The 26,696-nt window shown below is 37.0% G+C and overlaps 1 protein-coding gene across 5 annotated transcripts in view; it reads right to left on the reverse strand.

The window, feature by feature from the left end:
• The window catches only part of BMPR1B (bone morphogenetic protein receptor type 1B), a 381,259-nt gene that overhangs the window by 141,944 nt on the left and 212,619 nt on the right, over positions 1 to 26,696 (reverse strand). For 2 of the 5 annotated variants that reach the window (XM_087863972.1, XM_087863970.1), the window contains exon 1: positions 9,095 to 9,389. Coding sequence is in view for 1 of the 5 variants with exons in the window: in XM_087863970.1 (XP_087720096.1) it covers positions 9,095 to 9,098 (4 nt within the window). In the remaining 4 variants the exon portion in view is untranslated. The other 3 variants (XM_045792142.2, XM_045792136.2, XM_045792135.2) reach the window with 3 other exon arrangements.

The raw sequence follows: 26,696 nt of genomic DNA on the forward strand, positions 1-26,696 counted from the left end.
AATGCCAGATATATATCTAGAAACCCCTGATAAATGGTAACTATTATTAATGCATAATTTCTCACTCACACAGAATCATATTCTTATTAGGTCTGCTTTAATATAAGTAATATATTCAAATTCTCTTGTCTACGATAATTTCAGGGAGCATACAACTTGAATCCAAAAACATTCTAACATGTTCCAATCCTTAAATCACATTTAACAAAAGGAATCCTCACGCAATGTTGGTGGAGATGTAAATTGGTGGAGCCACTATGGAAAACAGTATGGAGGTTCTCAGAAAATTGAAAATAGAGATACCATATGATTCAACGATTCCAATACTAGGTATTTACCCAAAGAAAAAAAAAAGACTAATTTGAAAAGATATATGCTTCTGTATGTTCACTGCAGCATTATTTAAAATAATCAAAATACAGAGGGTTAGTATTCAAAGAACCTAAACAACTCAATACCAAAAAAAACATAATCCAATTAAAAATGGGCAGAAGACATGATCAGATATTTCTCCAAAGAAGATGTACAGATGAACAACAAACACATGAAGACATGATCAATATCACCCGTCATCAGGGAAATGCATATCAAAACCACAATAGGACATTATCTTCTACCTGTCAGAATGGCTAAAATCAAAAAGACAAGAAATAACCAGTGTTGGCAAGGATGCGGAGAAAAGGGAACCCATCTACACTCTTGGTGGGAATGCAAACTGGTGCAGCCACTGTGCAAAAGAGTATGGAGGTTCCTCAAAAATTAAAAACAGAATTACCATATGATCCAGTAATTTCATTATTGGGCATTTACTCGAAGTAGACAAAAACACTAATTTAAAAAGGTATATGCACTCCTATGTTTATTGCAGTATTATTTATATTAGTTAATTTATGAAAGTAGCCCAATGTACATCGATAGATGAATGGATAAAGAGGAGTTGGGGTGTATGTGTACATACATATGTATGTATACATACAAACACATACACACACACATTTATACACACAATGGAATATTACTTAGCCATAAAAAAGAATGAAATCATGTCATTTTCAACAAAATGTATAGATTTATAGAGTATAATGCTAAGCAAAATAAGCCAGTCAGATAAAGACAAATACCATGATTTCATCATATATGGAATTTAAGAAACAAAACAGAAGAACAAAGGAAAAAGGGAGACAAACCAAAAAAGCAGACTCTTTTTTTTTTTTTTTTAAAGATTTTATTTATTTATTCGACAGAGATAGAGACAGCCAGCGAGAGAGGGATCACAAGCAGGGGGAGTGGGAGAGGAAGAAGCAGGCTCATAGCGGAGGAGCCTGATGTGGGACTTGATCCCAGAACGCCGGGATCACGCCCTGAGCTGAAGGCAGATGCTTAACCACTGTGCCACCCAGGCGCCCCAAAAAAGCAGACTCTTAACTATAGAGAACAAACTGATGGAGATGAGGTTGGTGGGGGGATGGGTGAAATAGGTGAAGGGGATTAAGAGTACACCTAACTTGGGGCACCTGGGTGGCTCAATCGGTTAAGCGTCCGACTCTTGATTTCAGCTCAGGTCATGATCTCAGGGTAGTGAGATTGAGCCCCACATTGGGCTTCACACTGGGCATTGAGCCTGCTTAAGATTCTCTCTCTCTGCTGCCCCCCTGTCCCTGCTTGTGCTCTTTCTCTTAAAAAGGAAAGAAAAATAAAAGAGAGAGTAAAAAGACTACACTTATCTTGGTAAGTAATGAGTAATGTATAGAATTGTTGAATCACTATAGTGTACACCTGAAACTAATAACACTGTATGTTAACTATACTGAAATAAAAATAAAAATTTAAAATAAGTAAATAAAATAGCCAAGATACGGAAGCAACTTTGGTTTTCATGGATAGACAAATGTTAAAGGAAGATGTGGTATATGTGTGTACACACACACACACAACCATTATGCAGCCATTAAAAAAAAAAAAAAAGATGAGATCTTGCCATTTACGAGATGCTATGGATGGACCTAGAGGGTATTATGCTAAGTGAATACTTAGCATACTTTCTCAGACTGAGAAAGATAAAACTATATGATTTCACTCATATGTGGAATCTAAAAAACAAAATAAATGAATAAATGAACAAAAAGAATCAGACCTATAAATACAGAGAACAAACTAGTGGCTGCCAGAGGGAATGGGGGTTGAGGGATGGGCAAAATGGGTGAAGGGGAGTGGAGGATACAGGCTTTCTGTTACAGAATGAGTAAGTCACAGGAATAAAAGATAAAAGGCATAGCATAGGGAGCACAGTCAATGATACTGTAATAGTGTCGTACGGTGACAGATGGTAGCTACACTTCTGGTGAGTATAGCATAAAGCACAGAGAAGTTGAATCACTATATATACCTGAAACTAATACAACATTGTGTGTCAACTATACTTAAATAAAAAAATTTTTAAAAAACATGAACTTTTGTTTGATAGAGATAAAATTTCAAATGCCATATAAATTAAGAGGTAATAAAAGATTTAAATTTGTACCACAGAAATACAAGATAAAGGTGACTTCACAAAAAGTGGGAAAGGGGAATAATGATTCAACAAAAAAACTGAAGTTTTAATAAAGTCCTTGTGTATCATAGCATTAACAGTTAAATAAATTAAACCATAAAATCTAGAAAAATATTTTTCCTATTTCTGGATAGAAAAGAGTTTTCTAAGTTTCAAAGGAGATGGAGAAAATATTGATTAGATTTAATAAAGAGATTTCAAAACATACTTAAGTTTCAAAACATAAAAGAAAAACAAAAAGTAACAAAAGCCTATGAAAACAGTTACAACTAATAGAACTTTAAAGAATCAAGATCTTTTGATTCTTTTTTAAAAAAGGACTCTTCTAAATCAGTAAGAGAAATACAGCCTCTGATAAAAAAGAATAAGTATATAAATAGAGCAATGATAAAGAATAAAATGTTAATAATGAATAATTTCTTCAGATTTAAGTTCACTAGTAATTAAAAATAAAAAATTACCACTTTCCCATTTTAGGAAAGATTTTAAAATTATAAATCTCTTAACGGGCAAGTGTGAAAAGATACATAATATTTATTTGAAGTAGAAAGTATCAATCCAATGGAAAATGTTCACTAAGGGGTAATCAGACTTTTTTCCGATTGGGGAGGTGGGTAGAGATGGTCACTTTTATTTTGCTGTGAAGGAACTGAAAAGAGAAATCATAGGCTGAGGATTGGAACAACCTTCAAGTATATACTCAAGAACTCCTTCATCCGTAAGTATATAAGTGATTTTTTCCAGAAACTTTATTAAAAAGAATGGAAGGGCCCAAAGAACCCTAATTTCTCTGGAAGTGCAGGGGACAGGAATAGAGGAGCAAAGTCTTACTGGAAAATGAGGTAACCAAAATAGCTTGTTTGCCCCACCCTTTAATTGTTTATATATTTTTTAAAGCCCTAGATAAAAGTCAATGTAATGTGGAAAATCAAGTCTCCTTCTTTTGGAGTTTGTTTGTTGGTTTTGTTTGTTTGTTAGAAAGGGAGGGGGGAGGGGTAAGGGGAGGGGGAGAGAGAGAATCTTAAGCGGGGCTGGATCTCCTGACCCTGAGATCAGGAACAGAGCCTAAATCAGGAGTCCAACACTTAACCACTTAACCAACTGAGCCACCCAGGCACCCTGGTTCTTTTGTTTTAATCAAGATTTTTCCAACTGTAATTTAGAACAAACAACTTAAAAATGAAGTTATAAAACAAAATATAACCATATATTTCCTGTTAGAATCCTTTAGATATAATCAAAGTATAAAAATTTGTTTTTGCAGTTTCTGTCTTTTGCTTCAGGATTATCTGCCATGTTGTACTGAAAAGAAGAATAGTTATGGGGGAAAATCTGGTGGGACAACCAAAGACAATGGGAGAAATCAGGAAAGCTAGAAAGGATATCTGCCATTTAAAATATAGGGAGCCTGGGTGGCTCAGTCAGTTACGCATCTGCCTTCAGCTCAGGTCATGATCCCGGGGGTCTTGGGATTGAACCCCTCCTCTAGCTCCCTGCTCAGTGGGGAGCCTTCTTCTCCCTCTCCCTCTGCCCCTCCACCCTGCTCATGCTCTATTTCTCTCTCAAATATAAATAAGATGTTTAAAAATAATAATAATAAAATACACACACACATATGTATAAGCTACGGTTATGAGTGGAAAAATACTATATCCCACCAGTAATTATTAGCTTCAACTTTCAGGAGTTATGCAATAATGCAAAGGAGTCTAACACAATACAAAACACAGAGATACGACAGCTTAGGCTTTAGATGCAATATACAGAATAACAATAAAGCAGATTAGACGTGGACCAGAAGAGCCACAGTGATAAAATACTGGCCTTATAATTGCACATTTCTTTTTTCTTTTTAATCAAAATCTTAACGAGCCACTTTAAAAGCTAATGTTTGATACGTTGCATTACTTCTTTGTACCACATTCACCCATATCTATAAAATGAAATAGGTAAAGTAGAAGAGCTTTAAGTTTCAACTTCGTGATTAATTTATTCTTCTGTTCTCATGTTCTATGAATTCTATGCCATGCATAGCTATAGAAAAACTGACTGGAAAGGTAAGCTGCTAAAAATAATAAAATAAGACTTTAATATACCGGTAAAATCCTTTACTCCTCACTCCAACCATAAACTTTTTCAATCTCTTTGATGGGGTGGGGGTATTTTCTGTTTCTATTAGCTTGTTTTGCCATAATCTTTTAATACTGAGGCAAGCTCTTGGGTTTCTCTCATCACTGGCTGACAGGAAGTAAGTACATTTCTGTGTCCATGACAAAAAAACCACACACACACACACACACACACACACACACACACACACACGGCCTTTCAGTTATACAATACTAAGATTATTTGATACACCAGTGAGACATATAATTTATAATCATAACCCTCGAGACACCTTCTCTCATACCTATTTAACTACAGGAAAGGTATATGGGCAAAATATATCTGAAGAGAAATTCCAGACTGAATTATGGTCCATTTCAAACAATTAAAAGTCTTCCAAATGTTCTTATGAAAATATCAATCTTATTTTCATTCCTAAGACAGATACAATTCAAGGTTAAACAAACAAAAGAGTCATATTCAATGTGTGGAAGAGATTTATAAGATTTCCACGGTAGTGGAAACTGCTAGTTGTGTATACTAAGACGTAAAAATCAAAATAAGAAAAGTTGTGAATTACTCTAAATTGTCCATAAAGTTTTACATTTGTTTCTGATATACAAAATATTTCATATACAAAATAAGTATTCCATGTATGGTGGGGAAATAAAACACAAAGACAAAATAAATTTTATTTTTATTGACTATCAAAAGTAAAAGAAACAGCTGCTATTTCTCAACTACTTTTTTAAACATTGACATCCTTTTCTTCCAACATTTCTGTTTTGAGAAGCAAAGCCTTCTGACTGAAATGGAATATCACCCTTCAGGTTTGAAAATTTTTAAGCCACAACTTTCTATTATTTCCTGAAATCACTATCTCTAAAACAGAAGATAAAATTAGGAAGTACCTTCATCAGTCACACTGAGAGCCATTCTACTCTGTAATTTTCTAGGATACAGGAAGATGGACCCAGTCTCTCCAAATATTCTCTCTGGGCTTTTTGAAAGGTGTACCACCGCCTTCAGCTTGCTAGGACATCATTTAATGTAACATAGGAATTCATGTGAAAGCAGCAACTAGCTGATTTCGTTGATAGATTTCATCAAATTAAACAACATCTTTGAGCTATATATCCTGAATTTTTATGTGCTAACCAATATAATTTTGGACTTTTATTATTCAAATATAACTTTATGGGTTCAAAGGATATCTACTTGCACGGATAAACACCCATACACACACTGCTGTGACTGGTGGTAGTAAGAGAAACAAAATAACTTTTTAAAACATTGCTAGTCTTGGGACACCTGAGTGGCTCAGTCAGTTAAGTGTCTGCCTTCAGCTCGGGTCATGATCCCAGGGTCCTGGGATCAAGCTCAGGCTCTCTGCAGGGAGCCTGCTTCTCTCTCTCCCCCTCCTCCCTGCTCGTGCTCTCTCTCTCTCTCTCTGTCAAATAAATAAATAAAATCTTTAAATAAATAAATAAATAAATAAATAAATAAATAAATAAATAAATAAATAAAACATTGCCAGTCTTTCAAAAGCCTTTACCATTTACTTGAGGGGCTTTCCTTCAATGCAATTAATCAAAGTTCTGAAATGCATTAATATAAGAAAGTCTGTAAAGAAAAGTGAGTTTAAAATAAATATAGTATAAAGTTTTTCTTTAGTTCAAGTTCTTGAGTATCTATTGAATGCTAGGTCTTGGAGGAACATCAAAGAATGAGTTACAAGTAGCTTATAACTTCATGTGGATAAGGAAGCACAAAACATTATATAAGACTTTGTAAAGTGCCGTGACAAGAGGTCTACACCGGAGGCCACACCAAAGAAGCTGACAGTGGACCAGCAGGGTGCCTGAAAGGGATGCCTTCACTGAGGCTGAAAGGCAAAGATCAGGAAGAAGGTTTTCAAGACAGAAGCAACATAAACAACTCCAGAGAGGAGTAAAACAGTACAGATTGTTTTGAGAAATACAAGATGTTCGATATTGCTGGAGCATGAAACAGAGTGAAGGGGGAACTCTCATGGGTAAGCACGAGTGGGATGGAAAACAACCCAGAAGGATAGCAGAAGACCAATACAGAACAAAAGTAGCAGCTCAATCAAGAAGAATCTCACTGTAAAAAGAGGACTGACCTTTATCTATGAGAAATAGAGAGCCAGGAATGAGAGGGCTTTAGCAGGAAAGCAAAGTGTTCCCTGGAGTGGGAGACTGATCCTTCTAAAGGTAATGTGGCAGAGCCACTGGAAGTATAGGAGGTTAATATTAGCATTTCAAGCTAAATTCACTCATCTTACTTCAACAGACAGTTAACACATGATACAAAAGGTCTTATATTCTGTTTACCGTCCCCCCTTTCTTCTTCCCTTTCTTCTCCTACCGATCGTCCTACTTCTTATGTTCCATAAATGAGTGAACAGAAGGGGGAATGAACTATGAGAGACTATGGACTCTGGGAAACAAACTGAGAGCTTCAGAGGGGAGGCGGGTGGGGGAATGGGATAGACCGTTGATGTGTATTAAGGAGGGCACGTACTGCATGGTGCACTGGGTGTTATATGCAACTAATGAATCATGCAACTTTACATCAAAAACTAGGGATGTACTGTATGGTGACTAACGTAATAAAAAAAAAGGTCTTATAGTCTTTCTTTATAATATGCCTATATATAAAACATATATATATATATATATATATATATATATATATATAATAGTTGTTCATAAATATGGTAAGTAACCACTATCAGAATTGACATTAAAGCCAAAAATAATATTGAGAAGGTATCTCAAGTCTTAAAATGCTTGACCAGCCTTCAACCAAAATACATTCCATTTAAGACACTGTCAACCAATGTCACAATTTTCTCTTTGCTTTCTTGTTTAAAGGGACAATTTTCTTTTGTTGTACTAATTTTATTTGGCCCGCTTTCTGCCCACAGTTTCCACAGGGTATTTCAGAAACAAGATACCAAAACGAATAAAAATAAAATCAGAAAAAAAAAAACTGTAAGAAAGTAATATCATGTATTTATGCAACATATAAAGTAAACAAAAGATACTGAATAAAGAACTGAAATTATAATCTTGATTATAATTACCCAAAGGCAGTAACAAAGAAAAATTTAATTGAGGAATGCCCATTCTAGATCAATCACAGCTGCATTTTCAAAATAAACATATTGTTGTCCAAAACCTAAATCAAACCCATTAAGAAACTGGTAGGCAGAACTTGAAAAGGACAAAGAAAAAGCTTGATTCAGAGGCTAAAACAAGCATTAAATGAATGTTAAAATACAGTTTAAATTTAGATGTGAGATTACCCTTAAGGCATTTCTGAATTAATAGAACTGATTTTGAAACATTTTGCATTATTTGGGAAATCACATGAGATTCAATAAAAGTGATATTCTATAATTGGCTTCCTAAGATATTTACTTTACATTTAGACCTATTCCACCTGCTGTTTTGGATGTGGTTTATTCTATTTTAGAATGAGCTGATTACTGAATACTAGCCCTAACACAAAATGTGTGCCAGAGTATTAGCTTTTCCTTGTATCTTTTTTGGCCTACAGTTTAAGCTCTGTAAGAGAACTGAGTATTATCTTTGTTTTTAACTCAAACGTGTAATACAGAAAATCCCTTCGGAACTATAATCAGCTTCTATAACCCAACCTAAAAATTTTAAATATCATGCTACCGCTTATAGTGCCATAATTTAAAAACCAATGACAGGGAAGCTTTCACTACGTCAGTAGATAAGTTTCACCTAGTTAACGCCCTACTTCCAGCAAAGCAATAGTTACTTTCCATGCCATGTGTAGTAGACATAAACCACAGAAGTTTATAAATTGTGTGGGTGTTCTACATCAGAAAATAATGGAAAACAAACTCTTTCTGTCCTCTTCAGCACCTCTGCTTTTAATATTAACCTGGGATATACAAAACAATGACAAATAAATGAACATCCCACAGCACGGTGAACATGCAGAGAAACATGTCAAAGTGCTAAATGTGATGAAAGGAAAACAAACTACCTATGTCAGCAAGACATGGTCGTTTAATGACTTCAGTAGGGAATTGCTTTCTGTAAAGAACCAACTAGCAAGTCCCTTGGAGAGATAAACTCTCCCCAACACTAATCTGCATCTTGGATTCCGAATTCTCACTTCTCACCACTCCCTGTTCTCTCTGTTCCCAAAGCTAGTCCTTGATTCACTGTCATGCACTGTCAGAGGTCCGTGGGCTTGCTTTTAAAAAGAACCCATGTTGCTCACGTTCATGGCGTCTACACTGACAAGCCTACCACATCTTCACACGTTCATCTGGACTTTTCCCCTATTCCATTTCTGCACCACTAACGACTGTAAACTCAGTCATATAGCCCTGCTTTAATCCTGATACAAAAGCACACAAGACTTTACCCATCAGAAGACTTCGAGTTCATCGGAAGGAAGAAACAGAAACCTGCTGATGGGACACAACACGAAATCAGTGGTAGAGCACGTTTCCCCACCCCCGTATCTCAGTGTGCCCTGAAGGCACACAGCATTCTCCAGAGCAGTACACAAAACTGCACGACCACCAAGAACATTCTTAAACAGCAGGCAGCCCCTCCTTGATAGCTTTAACATGCCACACAGCCCTTTGCTCGCCAGCGCAGAGCAGCCAACAGGGACAGAGAGTTCACGAGGAACAGTGAGACTGAACTGGCTAATTACTTACCTTCTCACTTAGGGCAGGCTTGCTCGTTTAACTTTTTGTTTCCTCTCTTGTCATAGCTCAGCGGTGAATGGTTATGATTCAGCAGAAGTTTGAACCTGACGGTGAAAAAGAATTTTTTAAGCAAAAATATTGGAGATTACTGTTCTCCCCACTGCAGTCTGTCTTTCCTTGCCCTCTGTGTGCGTGTTTCTCTCCGGTTTTCTCTCTGCAAGGCAGCTACGTAGTGGTCTATAAATATTGACCCTGACACTTGCTCAGTGCTTTAGTTGCTCATGGCACAGGTCTGTGTTACTGAACACCGTGGTAATACTCCGGCAAAGTTCTCAGCTGCTCAGACAAAGCTGTGGATTGGCTCACTACCCAGCAACCCTGTGCCTGCCTGGAAATACCATTTTGCTGCCAGCTTTACAGATGCTATGGGCCTTTCCTGAGGCCCGAATCAGGCACAGAAGGGCAATTATGAGGTTTGTCTGAAGAAATAGCTTTTCTCAAGCAGGTGAAGAAAAGGGGGAGGGGGGGCTGGGTGAAGTGAAAGACAAGAAAGGAAACATTTGCCTTTGTTTCGGCCAAACAACATCACCTCAAGCCCTTTATAAAAGTTATACCTAAATTTCATTCAATCAAGCTTTATAAAACTGAACTATTGCATGTTATGAGTGGCCAAAACACAGAGGCAAGCATTTTTACAATTGTTTTTGATTTTGCTTCTCTTTGGGTAAGGCTGCTGTAACTGAGTACTTGGTCGCAAAGAAATGTTTCAACACAGATGAGTTCATCTCCAGAATGACAGAAAGGCACTGAAAAGTATAATATTAATCAGATCAAATTATATATTTGGTGAAAGAGGCTAAAATATAATCTGAAAATTATATGACTCAACATATTAGCTACTTCTAAATTTTTGATCATGACAATTTGAATTATTTTAGTTTATTTTTTTAGTGTAGGGATAAAACCTAAGCCGTGACGCTATATATTTTGCAGGTGATACATACAAGGTCTGCACTATCTGTATATACCACATATAATGTCCACAGTATGAATGATTAGAAAATAAATCAAGTCCATATTTTCTATCCTTCTTGCCTAGAATAATTATATGTTTGCTCTACTGAAAGTTTGTGTCTTGACAGTAAATCAAGAGTAAAGAAAACCTTAGAAATAATCTGGTCACTTACTCATTTTACAGATAAGAAAACCAACCCCTCAGGCTGGTTAACTTATCCACGGTCACATGGCAAGCTTGCAGCAGAGCCAAACCTGGAGTCTGCCCTACTGCTCCCAGTCTGTGCTCCTTCTATTACAAGAGTGATCGTTAAACTCATTCTTATGTTCAAAATCCTATCTTCGTGTGACATTTTACTAAAAACCTTGCCAGGCAGGGCAAATATTACAGCCAGAAAATTAACTAACATAAAACAAAAGTAGTCTTTTACAGTTTGACTCCCCGAAAAAAGTTATGTGCAAGAATTCACTTTCTAACAATGAAAATCCACCCTTGTTTCATTCAATAATTAATATTTGCCCAACTAATTAACTTATTCCCAGAAGAGGTATACAGCTAACTGCTGAGGAGGCAAAGATAAAACATAGTTCCTACTCTCAGAGTCCTTACAGTCCAATATCAGAGAAAAACAAGCTAATGACAAAACTGTGTTCATGGGACGACAGAGACTAGCAGAGTGTAAGAAGTACTGGAGCCCAGGCATCGCATCCAATATGAAGGGGGGGTTCCAGGGGAATTCAATCAAGACTTCTGTACATTATAGCAAGGGTGAGAGGCAGTGAGGCAAAGATGGAAAAGAATGATACAGCAACGACAAACAGGCAGGAAAAAGCATGGTATAGAACTTCAAGTAGTTTTTCTTGCTGGAGCATACAATGTGGAGCAGGAAATGGTTAATTTTTTTTAAAGGACTAGAAGGATAAAAGTGATGAAAGGTTTTATATATCAGGTTTAAAAACGTGGGTTTTATACATCATGCTAGCAGTCTTCAACTATTTCTGCTTATAGACCCTTGAAAGACCTTTAAATTATGGAACTACTCACACATTAGCAAGTTAACATTGACAATTTTTCATCTGTGGTAAAATAGGTACCTGCAGAGAATTTAATTTCTACCCTATTGAAATACAGACAATTTAAGGTAAAACTTATAAAAATACTCAATGGACTCTAAATCCACAGTAATTTAAGAAAACTATTATCTATTTAAATAATAAACTTTTTGGGGGGGGGGAAGGGAGTGAGAGCATGAATCGGGGGTGGGGCAGAGGGAGAGAGAATCTCAAGCAGACTCCCACTGAGTTCAGAGCCCTACATGGGACTCAGTCTCACAATGAGATCATGACCTGAGCTGAAATCAAGAGTCGGACACTTGACCAACTGTCACCCCAAGTGCCCCAATAAATTCTTCTTCTAACAGCTGAAAACTCTACATTACTATTTTATTTTCCTGACCTTTATTGCAATCTCATTCTCTCATATAATTTTTATGCAAAATATTTCATAATTAAGTTTTTCATTGTTTACTCTATCATACTTCTCTGCAATAAAAATTTAAGGCATTAATTGAAATTTTTAAATTGTTAAATTTTCTATGACTGTGGGGCAATGTACCATAGTAGGATTTGGGATGGATGAAAGTGTGCCTTTCTTTTGTAAAGTAAGAGAAAGATTGTTATGAATAAAGCATTGCTCTTAGTCAGATCAATATTAATAAAGAGTTTATGTGGAAGTTGAAAATCTGTACAATGACTCCATTAAAACCATCCATTCAAATGCTCAGAGAAACAAACCCGTCTGAAAAAGCTATATCCTGTGTGATTCCAACTATATGACATTCGGGGCAAGGCAAAAACTGTAGAGACAATTAAAAGATCAGTGGTCACCAGAAGTTTGGGGTGGGGTAGAGGATGGGCAGATGAAGCACAGGGGATTTCAAGGCAGTGGAACTATTCTGTACGATATGTACCAGTAGCTGCATGGCATTACGCATTTGGCAAAACCCATAAAACTGTACGACACAAAGACAGAGGCCTAATAAAAACTATGGACCAGTTAAATCCCTTCCCTTGTCTTCCTGAAAGCATGTGTTCTAGAGAAAATGTTATTATTATTTATTTAGCAATTACCATCTAATAGGAGCCTTAGAAATACAAACTTTAACACTAGAAATGACCCTAATACATGGGTATGCTTTCGCCTTTTTTTTAAGATAAAGAAAATGAGGCTTCCAGTTATTAGGTAGATTATCTGAAGTCATCTAACTGATCCATAGGTCTGGGATTCAGCTCAAACCTGTCTGACTGGACTACAGTAGCACATACTGCCTTCCTATCAATCACTTAAGTGAGACTGGGCAGAGGCTGCCCAGGTCAGGCAAGGAAGTGGCTAAGCAGTACCTTCAGAAAGTCAGAAAGCAATGAAAGAATCACATGTTGCCCTTCTATCAAGGAACTGCTAGAATATTGAGTATTAAAGGGTAACAAAAAAAAGAGATTAGCAGAGCAATCAGTGAAAGTCAGTGGACAAAATCAAAATAATTGTTATGTGCTAGTAAGAAGAACTTAAAGGGCTTTATCTTTAATTTGACTGAAGGGTAAGGAAACCATGAAGAATCAAAGGTATGAAGACTCAATGTTAATGGTCTGTTCTTCCCAACTTTATCTAAGGATTCAGTGCAATCCCAATCAGGACATTATTTTGTGGCTATGGACAACCTGATACTAAAGTTTATATGGAGAAGCAAAAACCCAGGATAGTCAAGACCAACAATGAAGGAGAACAAAGGTAGAGGACTGACACTACCCAATATCAAGACTTACTAGAATGCTACAGTAATCAAGACAATGTGATGTTGGAGAAAGAATAAACAAACAGATTAATGGAAGAGAACAGCAAACCCAGAAACAGACTCGCAAAAGTACAGTCAACTGATCTTTGACAGAGGGACAAAGTCAGTATAATGTAGCAAAGATAGTCTTTTCAACAAATGGTGCTAGAACAATTGGACATCCATATCCAAGAAAAAAAAAAGAAGAAGAAGAAGAAGAATCAAAACAAAGGCCTTATACCTATCACAAAAATTAACGCAGACCTAAATGTAAATAAACACAAAATTATAACACTCATGGAAGGTAGAATAAGAGAAAACCTAGTTTACCTTGGGTATGGCAGTGACTTTTAGATATAACACTGAAGGCACAATGCATCAAAAAAAGAATTGATAAGCTGGATTTCATTAAAATTAAAAACTCTGCAGAACACAATATCAAGAGAATGAGAAGATAAGCCATAGACTAGGAGAAAATATTTGCAAAAGACACATCTCATAAAGGACTATTAACCAAAATTTATAAGAAATCCTATAATTCAGCAATAAGTAAACAAACCCATTTTAAAAATGGGCCAAAGACCTTAACAGACACCTCACTGAAGAAGATACACAGATTGCAAATAAACATATAAAAAAAGGTGCTCCATACCATGTATCATCAGGAAAATTCAAATTAAAACAACGAGATACCACTCTACATGTATTAGAATGCCCAAAATCTGGGATACTGACAACACCAAATGCTAATGAGGATGCAGAACCAAGGAAACTTTCATTCATTGCTGGTGAGAATACAAAATGGTACAGCTACTTTGTAAGACAGTTTGGGGGTTCCTTACAAAACTAAACATACTCTTACCACAAGACCCAGCAATCCCACTCCTTGGTATTTACCCACAGGAGTTGAAAACGTATGTCCACACAAAAATCTTCACAGGATGTTTTCGGAGCTTTATTCATAATTTCCAAAACTTGGAAAAAAATCAAGATGAGCAGATAAACTGTGGTACCTTGAAACAAGGGAACATGATTGATTCAGTGCTAGAAGGAAATGAGCTATCAACCTTAAATGCGTATTACTAAGTGAAAGAAGTCAATCTCAAAAGGCTACATACTATATATACCTACCTATATGACATTCTGGAAAAGGCCAAACTGTGGAGGAAGGGGTGGAGGAGGGATGAAGAGGTGGAGCAAAAAGGATTTTTAGGGCAGAAAAAATGCTGTGTATGACTTTATAATGGTGGATACATGTCATTACACATATGTTCAAGCCAACAGAATGCCCAACACCAAGACTGAACTGTAAACTATGGACTTTGGTAATTGTGATGTGTCAACGTAGGTTCATCAATTGTAACAAAGGACTACTCTGGGGGGGAATGTTGATAATGGACAAGGGTATACATGCATGGAAGCAGAGGACAGATGGAAAATCTCTGTTCTTTTCATTTTGCTATGAACCTTACTTATACTGCTCTCAAAAAATCAAGCCTTGAAAACGTCAAAGGTGGCTCCTCTCTTGGGTAAATGAGTCTTTGCCAAGATAGAGGTTATAGAAAGAAAGAGCAACTTTGGAATAGGGAGCTGAGAAGTGAGGATGTTTAGTCTTTGAACATGATGAATTGTGTTACAGCCAAGTGAACATGGTCAGTAAGCACTTAAATATACTGATCTATAACATAGGAGAGGTGAAGATTGTATCAATTCAGTAGCCTTCCATTCATGTCTTCCTGCTTGAAAATTTCACCATTAGCCTATTCTCACACAGAAACCAAAGCAGTCATTTAAAAATATGAGAAACAAACTGAGGGCCTCAGAGGGAGGGGGGTGGGGGAATGGGATAGACCGGTGATGGGTAGTAAGGAGGGCACGTATTGCATGGTGCACTGAGTGTTATACACAACTAATGAATCATCGAGCCTTACATCAGAAACCGGGGATGTACTGTATGGTGACTAACATAATATAATAAAAAATCATTAAAAAATAAAATAAAATAAAAATATCAGATAATAGGGGTGCCTGGGTGACTCAGTTGGTTGAGTGTCAAGACTCTTGATCTCAGCTCTCGTCTTGAGCTCAAGGTTGAGTTCAAGACCCACATTAGGCTCTACATTGGCTATGGAGCCTACTTTTAAAAATATATATATTTATATTTATATTATATATATATATTTATATATATTCATCTTCTCAAAAGAGGATAAAGCCCAAGTTCTTTTTTTTTTAATTTTTTAAAAGATTTTATTTATCTATTTGAGAAAGAGAGAGACAGAGTGTAATGAGCCAGGGAAGGAACAGAGTGAAAGGGAGAAGAAGACTTCCTGCAGAGCAGGAAGCCCAATGTGGGGCTTGATCCTAGGACCCCGGAATCATGACCTGAGCTGAAGGCAGATGCTTAACCAACTGAGCCATCCAGGCACCCCTGAAGCCCAATTCTTATAATGATCCATAAAGTCCTATATGATCTGCCCCTCATTCTGTCTCTGACAACATCGGCTATAGTCCCCTTGATTTTCACGACTCCAACTCACTTGTTCTCCTACTACTCCTTAATTGTGCCTGACAAGTTTGCCCTTGGTTTCCTCCTATTTGCTATTCCCACCCTGGTATGTTCTTCTTGCCGACAGCTTCATGGCTAAATGGTTCACCGCCTTCAAGCCTCTGTTCAAATGGCACCTTCTCAGTGAAGCCTAACACCACCATACCATTTAAAATTGTAAACTTCCTTCTTTCTTATTCTTGTCTCTTGTCTCTTCCAATAGAATTGAAGTTCAATGACAACACAGATTTCATGTGCCTAAAATGAGTCTCACATGTAATAAATGCACAATAAATTGTTGTATAAACAACCAAAACAGACATCTGTGAGCCATATGCCAACATATGTGGTTCCGGAAGTCGATAATAGTAAGTTAACCCCAAACCAACATTTGAAAGGTGGATCAAGGAAGAGAAGCCCAAAAAGTCTGTGAAATGATGATGAATGTAAGGAGAACAATGAGAAAATGAGAAAAGGGGTGAAGGAGGATGGAGTAGTAGGGAGGGAGTGGTTGACAATGTCAAACGCCATGGGAAGATCAAATATGGAAGGGATTGAAAAGAGCCCATGATACACAATGTTCAGAAAGTTCTCAGATACTAAAGATTTCTGAATGCTACATTTTAAAAGGGTGAATTTTATGGTATATGAATTCCATTTCAGCAAAGCAGGCATTGATAAGAAAACAGAGAGCTCTAGCGGCTGAGCTGTTTCCACTGGAGGTGGGAGGTCAGCAAATGAGGGCGACATGGAATCGAAGCTCTCTTTCAAAACTCTGGCCATGAAGGAAAGGTAAAGATGAGGATGATGACTGAACACCACAAACGAACAATAACTCATTACAACGTAAAAGTTCAGTGAGTGTTTTGAAGTCAAGCTGACTTGAGCTTTTGTCTTTCTCAAGTTACATTGTAAGTTATACAACCTAAGTTTCCTCATCAATAAAATGGGACTTCATGCTGGGTCTTAAGAAGAACTTAAGAAGAACTACTTAAAAAATAAAAAAATAAAGTAATAAAATCAGTACCTGTGTTACTGGATATTACTACTTCATTTTCTTTGTATGGTTGAATAATATTTCATTGTATAGACACACCACATTTTCTTTATCCATTCATCAGCTGGCGAACATTTGCATTGTTTCCACTTATGAGTTATTATGAATAAGGCTGTGAACTTCCATGCATATGCTTTTACGAGAACACATGTTTTCATTAGTCTTGGATAAATACCTAGGAGTGAAATTGCTAGGTAATATGGTAATTTCATGTCTAACATTTTTTTTTTAAAGATTTTATTTATTTGACAGAGAGAGACAGCCAGTGAGAGAGGGAACACAAGCAGGGGGAGTGGGAGAGGAAGAAGCAGGCTCCTAGCAGAGGAGCCTGATGCAGGGCTCGATCCCAGAATGCTGGGATCACACCCTGAGCCGAAGGCAGATGCTTAACGACTGCGCCACCCAGGCGCCCCTCATGTCTAACATTTTAAAGAGCTGTCAAACTGTTTTCCAAAGTGGCTGCACCATTTTGTATCCTCACCAGCAATGTATGAGGTTCCAATTATTCTGCATTCTTATGAACACCTGTAATTATTTGTCTTTTTTATTACAGTAATACTTGCAAATATAAAACAAATCTCATTGTGGTTTTAATTTGTATCTCCCTGAAGACTACTAACGCTGAGCATCTTTTCATGTGCTTATTGGCCTTTCAGCTATTTACTCTTCACTTCCAGTAAATATAATTTCAGAAAACACTAGGACCAAATAAAGCTTAAAACATATTTTCAAGGGCCCAGCAAAGTCGTACCTGGCATAGGCATAACAACTCACTTGTTAGAGAAATAAATGAATAAGCTAATAAGCAAATGAAGGATTAGAAATTAGAAAGACTTGATTGGTATATCGTTTCAGTTTTCACACTAACCTAATTTGAGTTCCTATACAGTCCAATAGAATTTTTAGTAAAGAAACTTCTAAAAAAATGCAATTGCAAAGAAAATGTGCCAATCTTCTGTTCAGTATTATGATAAATGCCTACACTAATATCTTTAGCTTGGTAATCATAAAGTACTCCATCAGATCAATGTTAGAAAACTGGGCTTATAATCCGACCATATTAATGGTTTAATTTAATGCTTCTTTGAACACAGAGGTGAAAAAAGCAAAAAACTGATCAAGTAGCCAATGACTTATAAGTTTGACAAAAGTTTGTGTTGACAAACTTAGTCAGATACAAATACTACATATTATTCAACACTATAAAGAATGAGACATTCCTCAGGGGCAAATGGCTACAAGGAAAATATTAGTAATCCAAGCTTGTAGTCATTTTTCAAAAAGACCTGAGGGAGTATGTGACTTTCAGTGTAAATGACTCAGGAGAAAGGAAATTGACTCTACAATGTGCTGAGTTAGTAGCTAACCATGGACTGTTTCCTCCTTTACGGGCCTACTATGAGTTCTATCACACACACAGTCACTTACCTTGAACTCTAAGGTTCTTTGTTCCCAAGTAATAAATACTTTAGGCCCCGGGGACCCCACAGGAAAGTCATACACAAGTCTACTAACCTTTACTGCTGCCAGTTCAAGTACTAACCCATTATTAGTTTTGAGAAGTATTGACTGCACAATTAATAAATAGGTCATTTGTTCTTTTCAACTAGAACAATGTTGTATATAAATTGAAAAGAAGACTACTAAACAAGAAAACCATAGCAAAGAATGCATGTCCTCTGTAACTTTCATCTGATATCACACCAACGAATGCCTAACATAAAAACATTGTATCATTTATAAATAGAAATTGTTTTGAAATGCATAGTGCATTGAACACATATAACCAGAATTAATAATAAGGCTCAATTATTTTTAATAAAATAAGGTAATAATAAAGGGCTGAAAAGCATCAGGGATATCAATGTATTTTTATACTATCATGGTTGCTAACTGGACTTACATTAAAACTATACTAGCATTTCTTCATGCTTATTAATAATAGTTGAGTTCATAGCTGTGTATCAGTATTTGTTTTTCTCTTAAAATCACATACATATTTTTATAATTCTAAGGATAATCTCAAAAGTGTTTTTAACATAATACTTGTATTGTAATTTCAATCATTTTCTACTTTTAAAAAGTGTACAGATCTGAAAATCATATCTTTAATACCTGTTTCTTAAAGTTAAAGAATTAATCCACACTAGTTCATATTTTTCTACTATCACTCCAAAATGGAAAGTAAATTAAGCCTGTATGTCAATAAGAATCTTCATGACTATGAGAATTTTTAATTGCATTAATCTCTGAATTGTTCTAATATCCAGATGACAGATGATGATCCCACATTTGAAACAACTGTTTTTCTTTCATCATAAAGATATAGATGATCTCTTGATATCCACGGTTTCTTCGAGAACAACTCAGTTGAGGACCTTTTCATTCATACAGATACCAATAATCATCAATGTGATATTAATGTAATGGAACACTTACTTCTGGAAAAAAGTACAGCATATTTTGTTGGACAGGAGAAATGGAATTTCAAGAAAGCACTAAGTGTCCTCTCCTGGGAAGGAGGGGTCATAAAGGTGGTCCTGAAGTCACCCACACAGAGGGATTTCACTCAACTGCAAGGAGAGCAGGAAAGATGGGGTATCTCCTAAAACAAGCTAATGCCAAACATCCCATCGGATGGAAAGGGAAAAATCCCAGCCAGGAAGGATTCAGAAAAAGCCCATTCAATGGGAGAGGGAACTACTTGTCTCCTACAATTAAGTTGACCTTGTTTACTATTCATTAATCGTATGGCAGTAGCCCATAAAGATATCTCTGAATGATTAAATTTAACAGGCAGTGAAAATAGGCGTGCACATTAAGTCCGATCACCCATAAAAGAAGAGAAAAACAACACTGGTTTATTTTATTGTTCTAGGATGAATCCGCTTTCATATGCAGGATATAAATTGTGAAACAAAGGAAATAGAACTATTCATTTTAAGGTCACACTTTTTTCTAACCAAAATATATTTTAAAAAGGAAAACAATAAAGCAAACTAATTTTAAACAAGAAATGAATGAGATATCCACTACTCTAGTTTGAGTCACATATAAAATGTGGTTATTTCTATTGGCTGTCCTGCTTGATAGGACCTGAAATTTCCTTGAAATGTGGTATCAAAAATCATTAAGGATAAAGTAGCAAAATGAAAAAATCTTCCTTTCAACTTTTGAATTTTGGTCGATCTGAATATTGTCATATACGCTCCTAGGAGAGAGTTAAATCATACTTTGAGATGGACCGAAGCAATCTTTCCAGTTTTGTCACAGTTTTAGTTTCGTTAGACTACTCTGGAGCCGGTGAAAACTGCACAGGAACGCACTTTGAGGTGATTTCTCCCTTCCTTTAATTTGCTTCATTCTGGGTAATCGGCCTATGCTGACCAAGAGCAGAGCTGGAACATGCTGAGGATAGGCGGGTGGTGAAAGTAGGAAAGGTAAGAATAAAGAATATCCTTACACTTCTTTTCCTCATAGTAAAGAGATGAAATAACGTTAACAGGACATCAATTTAGTCATCAACCTACTTCCTTTTTTTGTTCTGTTTTCATAAATATTTGTGCTTAGAGAAGCATATGCAAACGCCTACTCCTACTTGATGCTTTAAGTAACGCAGTAGAGAACATGAAGGAAAAGTACGGGGACGTCACAGCATGTCCTCAGGATCAAGGGATCCGTGCTGATGAAGTAAAACCTCTTTTATTGTCCAACTCTTAATGGTGTGTACAAATCTAAAAACTCACATTTATACAGCACTTCAGAATTTTAAAAAGTGTTTTCATATGTCATCTCACTTGTTCATTCGGACAAACCAATAAGAAAGTATCCCTACTTTACATAGAAGGAAGCTACGTGCAAAGGACACGTCAAAATTTGAAAGAAGTGTAGACAGAAACTGAATTCAGGTCTTTTCACATTAAATCCTTGGCCCTTCCTACTATACTTTTCAATAATACCAGACGAGCCATATCTTAGTAGAAATTACTTTTCTGTGGAAAAAAATATTAACTCCTAGAGGAAAGACCTAAGACTTCCAGTTTGGGGCATATATATTTTTGTCGATAATGGCAAACACACACACACATAACCGGTACTCGGATAATGATGGTACCATCACTTAGTCACCCAAACTAACAATTTCATCATTCCACTTCTGTTCTCCTCTAATTCCAGTTGAATCGCTAAAACTCAAGAACTTGGCTTTGAAATCTCTTTCATTTGTTCCCTCTTTTCCCTTCCCTCTGTTCGTACCAAAATTCAGATTTAGCTTTTATATAACCTTAAATACTGAAAGCTGGTCTCCTATCACCACTCTCCTTTCTTCTCCACCAACTTTCTGCACTGCTACTAAAAAGAAAAAGTCAAAACCCCCTCTTGCCAACAACAGAGGGTTTGAACTTCTCACCACGGAATACAGTCCCCTGTACAGCCATCTCGACCTTACCCTTCCGGCTTCATTTCTCCTTTGCCCACCGCACATACCCCAACATCTCCTAACCCATATGCTCCCCGGGAACACCATAGGTGCACTTCCACACCTCCCGTGCCTTTTCATGGAATGACCTTCTCTAAATCTTTCTCTCTGTGGAATAACACTTACACTGGCACAGAACTGGATCTGACTATGGGGGAATGCAGATTCGAATTAAAGGGAAAACCTCCTTGCATGCTGTGACTCTAGTATTAAGATTCCCTGCTCTCCTTGCCCGCTGTCTCCTCTGTAGATATAGGACAAATGGCTTGGTTTCAACTTGGTAGCGCTAAGAACATAAGGGAAAAACACATACCGGTTCCCAGGCTGCCAGCAGGAAAGCAGTGATCTGTGCATTTCTGAATGATTTGGGGGGACCTGTTCAGCCTTTCTGTACTGAGTATTCACTCCTCTTTCCCTGTTTTACCACCTTAGCGACAGAAAATGAGGCAATAAACAATTCCAGAACATTAATGAAAATATGTCCATTTCAGCTGCATGATCGTCCTTTTGAAAGACCCGATCTTCTAGCTTTGAAGTGAAATGATGAATAGTAGTGCTGTAGAGACATGAAGCATGGTACTACCTGAAAGAGCAATCCTAAGGACTATTTAAGTGCTTAAATTATGACAGTAGTACCCATGGAACTACCAGGGTCTCTACAGAGAGAATTTTAAATATTTATACGCTCAAAGATTGCCGCATTTTCTTTTGGGCAGAACAACAAAGTTCAAAGTACGCTGATGAAAGTTATCACTGGGTTTACTGGCAATCAATACCAATTAAAAGCTACATTTTAAAATGCATATCAGGTACTGGAAAATGCATCCATCTGAATAGCAGCTATTGAAAAGAAGTTTATCAAAAAGGGTAAATAATGTATAAAAAGTCCCAAGTGAGTGATGAAAACCTTGTTCAGATGACAAGCCGCATATCAGTTGGAAGCCAGTGCTCAGACTTATTGGCACCAACAATGTTTTCTTAATTTCCTAAGAGTGCATAACATCACATCCCCCCGCCCCAGTTGGCCTAGAATACTCTTATTTATTGCTTTATTCTATTAAAGACTACTTCAACTTACTTATATTCCTGAAAAATCCATTTTATAATTTTAATTAGCAGTTCTAATGGTTCAATATTTCATATTTATTTATGCTTTCATTCAGCAGAATATTTCAGAATATTGCAGTGCAATATTTCATATTTATTTATGCTTTCATTCAACAGAATATTGCAGTGCAATATTTCATATTTATTTATGCTTTCATTCAACAGAGTATTTCAGAATATTGCAGTGCAATATTTCATATTTATTTATGCTTTCATTCAACAGAATATTTCAGAATATTGCAGCACAATATTTCATATTTATTTATGCTTTCGTTCAATGGAATAGTTGCTGAGTATCTGTTATGGATTTGGTACCACAGACACAATCCCTATTCCCAGGGAGGTGAGCGGCTGGTGAAGGAGACAGAAGACCGTCGATGAATGGCAATGACCATGATCCAAACAAGCTGAGCACAGAAAACCTAACTCTTCTCGGAGACTGAGCTCAGGGAAGGCGTTTGGAGGAACAAGTGATATCTGAGTTCTTAAAATAAGTTAACTAGAACATATAGGAAGATTTCAAACATATGGCACTTGGGATGATCGTAGACCCACAGTATGGCCAAGGAGCAAGGGTCTCAAGTGGTGATAACTATTCCGGCCTTAATACCACCACTTTTAAGCCCTCAGTAGTGGGGGCTGCCACATTGCTAGGTTTACTTCTTCTCTGCCTATTGACATTTTCAACGCATTCCATCCTATGGCTTTATTCTAGCTTTTTATTTTTATTTTTTTAAAAGATTTTATTTATTTATATGAGAGAGAGAGCGCACAGAGGGAGAGTGAGAGGGAGAAGCAGACTCCCCACTGAGCAGAGAGCCTGACACGGGGCTCGATCCGAGGACCCTGGGATCATGACCTGAGCGAAAGGCAGACGCTTAACTGACTTGCGCCACCCAGGCACCCCTATTCAATTTTTTTAAATGTGATTTCATGTTTTGAGGGGTTTTTTAAGAGAGGAAAAAGAGAGATAATTTTGTATATTCCCACAATAATTTCTCTATCAACATTTTTAGTCATTTATTCAAAAAATAATTATTGAGCAACTGCTTTATGACAGGCTTGGTTTTAAGTGCTAGGAATATGTTGGTGAAGCAGCATGCCAGACATGCCCTCACAGACCTTACATTGTAGTAGGGGGGTGGGGGGAACCTAACAAAAGAATAGGATATCATCTCATGGCAAAAAAAAAAAAAAAAAAAAAAAGGCAATAATGAAAGTAAAACAGAATAATGTGATAATACTGGGGAAAAGAATGCTTTAGCCAGGGGGATTAAGAAAAGCCTTGCCTGAAGCAGAATCCTTTGAGCTGAGGCCTGAATGATGAGAAGGAGACAGCCCTGTAAAGATCTGAAGGAAGAGTATTCCAGGCAGAAGGAATTGCTAATGAAAAGATCCTTGAGTAAAAGGAATCCTTGGTATTCAACTGACCAAAAAAAAAGGGAAAGGAGATACACATAAAAATCAAATAATTAGACAGTGACTGAATGATGTGTGTTTTAGAACAGTGGTTCTTAAACTGTGCTGCACACTGGAATTACCTGGGATGCTTCTAAAACTCCAGACGCGCTGCTCCTTCCCAGACCAGTTACACCAGAATCACCAGAGAGGGAGCCAGACATGCGTAGTCTTTAAAACCCTCCACGTGATTGTGATAGGCAGCCCAGGTTAAGAAGCACTAATTTAGGCCATGAGGAATTTAAATTTTAGTCCAATTATATAAACAGCCACCAGAAGATGAAAATTTCATCTGAAATTTCTGTCATGCACCTAAATTGTTAAATTTCAACGGGGATATCTGCTTAAAGGGAGCAATACACCTTCGATATACGTTAATTTTTAAAGCAAATTCTTCTTAGGACAACAAAAATAGGGGCGCCTGGGTGGCTCAGTCGGATAAGCATCTGCCTTCGGCTCAGGTCATGAGCTCAGGCCATGATCCCGGGGTCCTGGGATGGAGTCCCACGTTGCATACCCTGCTCAGTGGGGAGTCTGCTTCTCCCTCTCCCTCTGGTACTCCCCCATGCTCGTTATCTCTCTCCCTCTCTCTCATATAAATACATAAATGATCTTTAAAAAAAAAAACAAATAAAATCAATTATTGAAATACTGCCCTTTAAAAATTCAATTTGGTGAAAATCAGTTATTTTAAAAATGCCTAATGTATTCATTGCTTTTATGCCACCTCCTCGTAAATTCTAGAATACATTTGCTTATATTTTGTGAATAACTTTTTCTCTCTTAAAAGGAAAACAAATACACAAACATTTGAGACAGTATCTGAATTATGCTTACATCATTCTTTTCGATTATCTGTAACACGGACCACGGATTCCTCTAGTGTGAGTCGCGTGAGTACTCGAGCCAATCCGCTGTAAATGGTACATCATTTAATGGCACGCGATTCTGTAAGAGTTCACCTACTGAGCTCCACCAGGAAATAACCTTAGAGGAGAAATGCCGTTGATTTACTACCGCCGCTGCAACCTGAGAATCTCGTCACAGATTAAAATATTTAGATACATTTATAAGGTACAGATGGCATTTCTATTGTTCAAACAAACACACCAGAATACCTTTTGCTGGACTGCACTTAGTAGAAAATAAAGTCCCTAATGGTAGTAAAATGCTTTATTTCCCAACTCTTGGTGTCAATTTAGGTTCTTATTTTTTAACAGCTAATAACTGTGCATAAAAAAAGAACCTAGATTAAACTGTAAGAAAAGCAAAAGCAATCAAGTCCTCGTCACATTCCAGGAAAGCAAACCAATCAGCTAAAAACTGATTTAACTATCATGTGGTGCTATAGTCCTAAGACTTCAACTGATTCAGCATTTCCTCTAGCTTCAATTAACATAGTAACATAGGCTAACTACCTGAGGAATTTTACTTAAAAATTCAACCACTTCATAGAAGATAAATTTAGGATATTCCTCTACTTACCTACCCAAAACAAAATTTTATTAAAATTGCTTATGTAAAAAAAAATTGCATATGTAAATATTATACTACCCTCAATTTTTCTCCAAAGAAATTTCAGGGCAGTAGACAAATTTTCTGCACAGTCTTTTTGTCATGGAATTCACAGCACATAAGTAAAAAGGGATGACAACTTGTACTCAAACTTTTCTTTGGAAAGCTCTACCTGATAAAGGCAGCCAAGGTAATCTCTCTCAAAACAGCCTCTGCATTCTTTCTCTGCCTTTATGAAAACCCCCAGCGGGGCACCTGGGTGGCTCAGTCGTTCAGCGTCTGCCTTTGGCTCAGGGCCTGATCCCAGGGTCCTGGGGTAGAACCTCGCATCGGGCTCCCTGCTCCCTATCAGGCTCCCTGCTCTGCTGGGAGCCTGCTTCTTCCTCTCCCACTGCCCCTGCTTGTGTTCCCTCTCTCGCTGGCTGTCTCTCTCTCTGTCAAATAAATAAAATCTTTTAAAAAAAGAAAAACCAAAACAAAAACACAGCAATCCCAACTTGCATCACCATACGTGTTTTCTTTCTCTAGTAGACAATACCTTAACTGAAATCAGGAGCTGTATTTTATGCATTTTTGCATATTCACTAAACCTTTCTTTGTGGTGTTAAACAAACATCTAATTAATGAATTAATAATGAAGACTTATCAACCCCCCAAGGTTGAAGATAAGGCATTAAAGCAGCTCGGTGCTGGTATGAACTTCCCCAAATATGCACCATCACTTCCAAGCCCTGACTACCATTCTCTCCCTCCCTGGTAAAATAAAGAGAAGCAAAAATGTGAAATGAGAGGTGCCGTTATGCTCCAAACAAGAAGGGTGGATCAATGAGAAAGAGGATTCGATGATTAAAGACTACAGACTCAAACGACAAATAAAATAGGACCATAAATCCATTCAATCACTTGTTCCTTCAGTAAACAATTTTGAATATCTACAATATGCCAGACGTCTATAACATACAAAAGTCAGTAAGACACAACTCCTGCTTCCAAGTAGCACACAGGCAAAAACTATAATGCATGGTAATAAAAGCAATGCAAGAGCTATGCATAAGTGATACAGAGATAGACACAGCCAGTCATTGCGGAGGAAAGGAGGTAGTGGGATTATGTCTTAACAGTAGTCTAGGATAAGAGGTAAAGGAGGATCCATTCCAGAAAGAGGCAAAACAAAGGCATAAAAACAAACAAATAGGACATTTTAACTCCTGAAGTGAATGACAAGTTCAATTTTCATGAATAAACACACTAAATAGTTTAGTACCTTTCATAGTACAAGATGCTAAATTAGTAAACCGAAATA

Source organism: Ursus americanus, chromosome 8 (assembly GCF_024610735.1).
Source record: "Ursus americanus isolate L20-20 chromosome 8, mUrsAme1.1.p, whole genome shotgun sequence".
In the NCBI taxonomy this organism is placed as follows: domain Eukaryota; kingdom Metazoa; phylum Chordata; class Mammalia; order Carnivora; family Ursidae; genus Ursus; species Ursus americanus.